General features: G+C 37.3%; 2 protein-coding genes across 3 annotated transcripts; one reads left to right on the forward strand and one right to left on the reverse strand.

Annotated features, from left to right (window-relative positions):
* Window positions 1–166: 166 nt before the first annotated feature.
* Window positions 167–2,225, forward strand: LOC101309565. 2 transcript variants are annotated; one of them, XM_004304065.1, is made up of 4 exons: window positions 187–494; window positions 592–662; window positions 1,139–1,225; window positions 1,986–2,225. In XM_004304065.1, exons 1-4 carry the CDS (start codon window positions 374–376, stop codon window positions 2,007–2,009), a joined length of 303 nt encoding a protein of 100 aa, XP_004304113.1. In that variant the 5' UTR covers window positions 187–373; the 3' UTR covers window positions 2,010–2,225. The 2 variants fall into 2 exon arrangements, with proteins under 2 accessions (XP_004304112.1, XP_004304113.1); XM_004304064.1 differs by lacking the exon at window positions 1,986–2,225 and having other exon boundaries at window positions 167–494; window positions 1,139–1,966.
* A 490-nt stretch (window positions 2,226–2,715) lies between these two features.
* On the reverse strand, window positions 2,716–4,466 carry LOC101301900. The gene is made up of 2 exons (XM_004305958.1): window positions 4,257–4,466; window positions 2,716–4,158 (listed from the first exon to the last, which is right to left on the reverse strand). The coding sequence occupies exons 1-2, from the start codon at window positions 4,464–4,466 to the stop codon at window positions 2,866–2,868; spliced, it is 1,503 nt and encodes a 500-aa protein (XP_004306006.1). The 3' UTR covers window positions 2,716–2,865.
* Between the last annotated feature and the right edge of the window lie 1,850 nt (window positions 4,467–6,316).

The raw sequence follows: 6,316 nt of genomic DNA on the forward strand, positions 1-6,316 counted from the left end.
CACCCGCGTGACAGGCGGGAATACTTACCACTATACTACAACGACGCCAAAATTTGATAGGCGCAAAAGCACCTACAAAGATACCCTATTATCAAATCAATTATATCAATGTAGTAAACGGCAAATAGGGGTCATTACCCGCAGAGGATTGGTGATGCTAAGACTTAAACACATAAGAAACACAAACAGACGCGTAAACCAGAAATCTGGCAGACTCGACCTAGGAGCAGAAACCTAATTAATTAGCTAATCTTGGGGCTCCACTTGAGAGTTGAGAACTATTCCCTAAAAAACGACGTCGCCTCCTTCCTGGTTAGAGAGTCATAAGACTTGGTTCATTTGCTCGTCTCTCTCCTTCTCACCTCTGAAAGCCATGGCTACTCTAGCAGCTGCCGCAGCTCGCCAAGCCGCAAGCTCACTCCGCTTGTCAACGGCCAGGTCCGCCGGTCAATCCTCCAGTATAATCCAGCGACGTGGCCTCGCCGGCGCCGCAGGTAAACCAAACCCTAAATCCCAATCTCGCTTTTGCATTGCTTCGATTCCCGATCTCATTTTTTCAGCTGATTGAAATCAAATGATACTACTCTGCAGATCACCATGGGCCGCCCAAGGTTAACTGCTGGTCCGACCCGATGAGCCCATCTAAATGGAAGGACGAGCATGTCAGTTTCTCTCTCAGCTTCGTTTTCATGTCTTTAATCAGATTGTTTGTTATTTTTGTTTTGTTGATGTTAGTTAATTAAATGATTATTGAAATGGTTTATTGAAAATCTATGGGATTTGATGAACTTGATGCATTGTTTTGTTAGGCTTTCGATTGACCCCATTTGTTTGGAACTGAATAAACAGAAGAAAAGTTTGGGATCTTTATGTTTTCGGAGAATTTTGGGTCAATATTAACAGAAAAGTCATTTGATTCCATGTTCTGTTAGTAAGATTAATAGTATTAAGACAATTTTGTGGTGAGTTTGGTTGAAAATCGACTTGCTAGCAATAGGCTTTTTGGCATAGTGAGTGGTGTTATGAGTTTGATCTGGTTGAACTTGATCAGCATTGTTCTTGAACCATTGATATGTGAGAGATTACTGGATACATGAAGTTTTTGAATCATTTTTTCCATGGGTTTGTACTTTTGCAGTTCGTAATTGTCTCTTTGACTGGTTGGGGTGTGCTTATTTTTAGTGGATACAAGTTTTTCACCGGCGGCAAAGGCAAGAAGGACGAGGTATTTCATCTTCTTTTAACCCTTGTGCATTGTGTTGTTATTCTTGCATACGGTTTGGCCTAGGCATCAGATATGCAAAGCTATATTTCATTTCTGGGTTGTTTAGACTTGTATTGTAGATGAAAGATTGTGTGCAGAGGCAAAGGCTCACATGATATGCCTCCCTTTAAATGATTGTTTTTGTAAATATTGAATTACCTGTGCATGCTAAAAGAGTTGTAGGATCCCAGAAGCATAATTTATAGCGCTCACAATGAATTTTCAGTTTAATACCAGTAGAACATTTGCTGGAACTCATTGTCCATCCATCATACTGCACTGCTCGATGGTTAGCCTTTTTTTAATTTGGTAGGATGGCTTGGTATGCAATTATTAGCGTTTGGATGAACTTAGATTTGGAATTATTACCATATCTTATGGGACCATTGTTAGCATATGGCCATTTTATTATCAAAAAATGCTGATTTGTTACGAAGTTCCCACTTAGAGCAACCAATGGATCAGTTTAGATGGATTAAGGTTTGGTCTGGTCAATATAGTGTCTTTTCTTCAATAGGTTTTTCTCAGTATTTCTTGGCCCACCATAATAAGCTCTAGCGTCTGAGGAAATAAACTAAATGGGACTGGATCAGCTAAGCATTATTGGGTGTCCTGCCTGAATGCGCATGCTTTCTAGGATTAGGCCTGGGACAAGTAACTGATGTAACTTTTGTCTTTGTATTGTATATTAAGCTTTTGCTGACTACTTATTTGTTTTCAGAAACTGGTAGAAGCAAAACACTGAGGTGTTTGGAGTTTCAAATCTTCCCAGAACTTCTTGGTAATAATGAGTCTGCTTGGATATAAAATGTCTCGACATTTCATTTTGTATGTGTGCAAATGATTTATGATCAAAATGGAGAATGATGATACATTGATAAAAGTTGAGTTATTAGCCATGTTTGGAGTTTGTCTCCTTTTGTGAACACTTTTGTAGCTATTCATATGATTTTGATGCATTAACCTTTTATTTTCAATAATGTAATGACATCTTTTCAAGTTCAAACTTTTGATGTATCTTAAAAGGCAGTATAGAATCACTCATTATTGTTACTACTAAACTCTTTCTAATTAAGGCCTGAAATCAAATAAGGTTACAAGGAAGGTGATGATAAGGGACCAGCTAGCCTTGTGTAGTATTATTTCCTTAGAGTTTCCAGTTTTTTTCCACTTAGTTTTGAGGGGTTCACAAATTAAAATCCTCCCATATAAGATATGATAAAGAACACAGTTTAAGAAAAGCTAAAAATGTGCGATAGAAGATTAATGGGAAAGAAAGAAAAGCTCTCTCTTAAAAGCAGGGCATCTTTGAGTAGTGGAGGAGGGGATGAGGCAGTGGGAGGTAACTCTGCTGGGCACGAAGGCACTATATCTGTTTTCCTTGGATCCAATGAACTCTTCTTTAATTTCAGGAGAAAACCGGAATTCTTGTCAACAATAGCTACAACCAGAGTTTTGTGACGCATCAGCTTTTGATTCATTCAAACAGGCTACAGGAACACTAGTACATGGTACTAAATACTAATTGGCAAAGAAAAGAAAAGCTAACATATGACAGTCACTTATCACATCAGTTACACAATCTATTTAACATCCTAAAACTAGAATTCAGACGCATCTATTTCCTCCTTGTACTCCTCTCTATCTTCCGAATTGAAACCTGATTCAGCAAGGAAACCGTCCTCAGTTACATCATTCTCCTGTTCTTCAGCCTCTGCAATTTCCATATCTCCCGGAAAGTCCTGTGTATCGGCATCAGCTCTATCTTCTTCATTGCCGATATTATTGACGGCTTCATGGTCTTCTGAATTTTCAACTTCTTGTTTCTGTTTTGTATCATTACTTGCTGTGCCACTGACTTTACCATCACCATCACTTGAATGAGTTGAATCAAAATGTGTAAGCTTGTTTTCCAGATCTTCTGCATCACTTGAATCCGCAGACTCCCTTGCTTGCATTGTGCGATCATCGCTTGTTACTCTCCTGTTCAAAGCCGCTTCCTCTGCTCTGCCCTTATACTGATCATCTTCAAAGAAACTCCTACCTCTCATGCTTGCCACCCCATTGTTTCGATAACTCCCCTTCTTCTCCATCCTCCTATTCCTGGGAACTAATCTCCATTTCTTTCCTTTGATACCTCTAAAGTAGTCTTGCTTCCCTCCCAATCTAGACCTTTCCTTATTTTCAGATCCCACATCTTGCATTTCCAACTTCATCCCTCGCTCTTTTTTCACTCGAATTTTCTGTCCATCACCTTGTTCAGAATTTTCAACTTTTTGGAGATTCCTACTTCTCTTTTGACCATCAATTGCTTTCTGATTTCCCTCTTTGAAATCCTGATTCTTTGCTCGGACCTCCTCAGTGGTAATGCCACCTTTCATATTCACAACTCGGGAATCATCCACCTTTGTTTCCCCTTCTGCGTTGCCAGTTTGATCGTCTACTTTTTTCCTAGTCTCACCCTGTTTAAGATTCATGGACTTATTGGCAGTTCCTTCTTCACCTGACACTTGATCAGCCACTCCTCGCCTTCTGGACATGGTCAGATTTCCGGTTGGGTTTGATGTGTCGTCAGCACTTACCGACCATACCTTATACTCGAGGTGGTGTTTCAACTTCTCAATTTCAGCTTCCTTTTGCTTTAGGCTTTCCACCAACTCCATCATCCGAGGATCATCGTTCCGATCATCACTCAATCTCGTCACTTTGGTTTCGTTTTGCTTCTCCTCAAATGCAGCCTCCATTGTTCTCAGCTCCTCTTTAAGCGAACCAATAGTAGACTTCATCTCGAACACCGTCCTCTCAAGCTGCATCTTTTGTGTTCTAATGGAGTACATCTTCGCTTTCAGCTCTTCATGCTTCATTTTTACTTCCCTGCTGTAGTCTCTCTCCTTCTGTTAGAGTAAAGTCAGTAAACCAACATCAAAATTCAAAATAGAAGCGAGATTCATCACAGCTAACAGACTTGTGAATTGAAGAAGTACTAGTATACCTGTAAGGCGAGGTGAAGCGAAACGAGCTGAGTGTCTTTCTCTTTGATAACAAGGTTGAAGATGCGCCTTTCTCTGAACTTATGAAGCACCATGACTCCAACCAATGCAGCCCCAAATGCCAACAGCAGCATCAAACCATAAGGCCTCCCTCTGTTGCTACTAGAATTACTACTATTCCCACCCTTGTTGTGATTGTAAGGTCCCCCCATGGCCACCCTTCTCTCAAAGACTTGTGGGAATCTCAGAGTGATGAGGGTCAAGAAGAATAATTATAATGGGGTTTTAAATACAAGGCATGTTTGGTTGCTTGTCATGTAAAAAGAGCTCTGCAACTACTCAGAACACACAAGAGAAGAGCGGAGTTTACAAGGAAGCGTGGGAACTGTGCACTGGCACTGATTCTGGAGGTTAAAGTATAATGTATTTTGACCATTATTATTTATTGCTCGAGCTTTCCCATGTTCTTCTCCTTTCTTCAAAACTACACTAATGTCCCTTAGGTTGGATCAAGGATTGAAGATGGAGTAGGGTATGCTAGAGGTTCTAATTCATGTGTATTAAACCTTTTTTTTTTAAGGAATTAATAACTTTATTGATTAAATATCATTACTTCTGAGAAAGTAACATCTCTATAGACGGAGAACTTACATCAAAAGGATAAGTAAAACTTTTGTTAAATTTAACAATAGTTATGAGATTTAACAATTCATATAAAAAATAAACTGCAACATGTCTCATAAAATTAAATTACTACCAAGAAAAAAAATAGATACTAAATCGAAAATCATCTAGTGTGAATACTATACCATACTGCAGCTATGAATTGAAATGTGTTGATGAATAGTGATTCTTTAAAAAATCGAATAGCAATTGTTATTTTATTGAAAGAATTAGGGATTTTAAGGATAAATACATAATGTGTCTAATATAAAGTAGAAAATCGAATTGAATCAATGTCAACATGTAAACAAATCTTGCATATACATGAATGGAATGCCAGCTCATAACAGTTTGAATGGATAATTAACTACCTATTTTAACTGATCACTAGGTTAAACATGTTTTAGCCCACACGTCTTTATGAGATTAATGGATCTCATATATGTCTAAATTTCAACTGATCTTACTGACAAACTCATTTCTTCTTCGATGAATAGATAACAATATTGAGAATATTAGTTATCTCAGATTTACATTAATAAGTTGCTTTAATCAATCTTTTTAGGGTCCGGATCAAATAACGTTTTTTTTTTTACACAAATGTTTACACTTCTTTTTAGCCATTAGATCTATGTATTTTTAACGGTCTAAATTAGTTTCTAATGTGACGTGGCAAATGATATGGAAACAATAATTTTTTCGAAAAATAACAAAAACTTGAACTGATATAATTGATTTTATAAGGAAAATCAAAATGAGAAAAGAAGATGATCTTTTTCTTCGAAAAATATCTTCATTCAATCTAGGTCTAGCTTGATAAGATTTAAGTTTTCTTTGTTTTCTTCTGAATGTGTACAATCCTACTAAATTGCAATTGAAAAATATCAACTATTATAATAATTATGGTGATTGCAATTGAGGACAGTGTGCATATGGGGGTGAGACAGATCAGACGCCATGCCTTCTTTTACATTTTGCAGGAATCGAAGAAGATGACGACATTCTTTTCATTTTGATTTGAATCTTCATACCCTAATTTCTTTATAGTTTTTAAGATTTTATTAGGGGAGTGAAATTCACACACCCTGTTTTTACAATCCACACACCATTGTCCTACTTTTTATAAAGAAATGTCTAAATTATTCATGTTTTAATCTCTTCAAGTTGTCTAGGATATAGATAATTTAGACATTTTCTTATAAAAAGTGAGGTAAATGTGTATGGATTGTAAATTAATAGGGGTGTGTAAATTTCAGCCCTCTTTTATTATTGACATAATGCTTATTTGGTACTAATTATTGGGTCTTGTTGCCCACCCCAATGAAAAACTTTTTCCTATGCCCATTTCAATTAAACTTAATAGAATTACTTTTCTACCCATAACTTCTCTCTCTCTCTC

Source organism: Fragaria vesca, linkage group LG6, assembly GCF_000184155.1.
Source record: "Fragaria vesca subsp. vesca linkage group LG6, FraVesHawaii_1.0, whole genome shotgun sequence".
Taxonomy (NCBI): domain Eukaryota; kingdom Viridiplantae; phylum Streptophyta; class Magnoliopsida; order Rosales; family Rosaceae; genus Fragaria; species Fragaria vesca.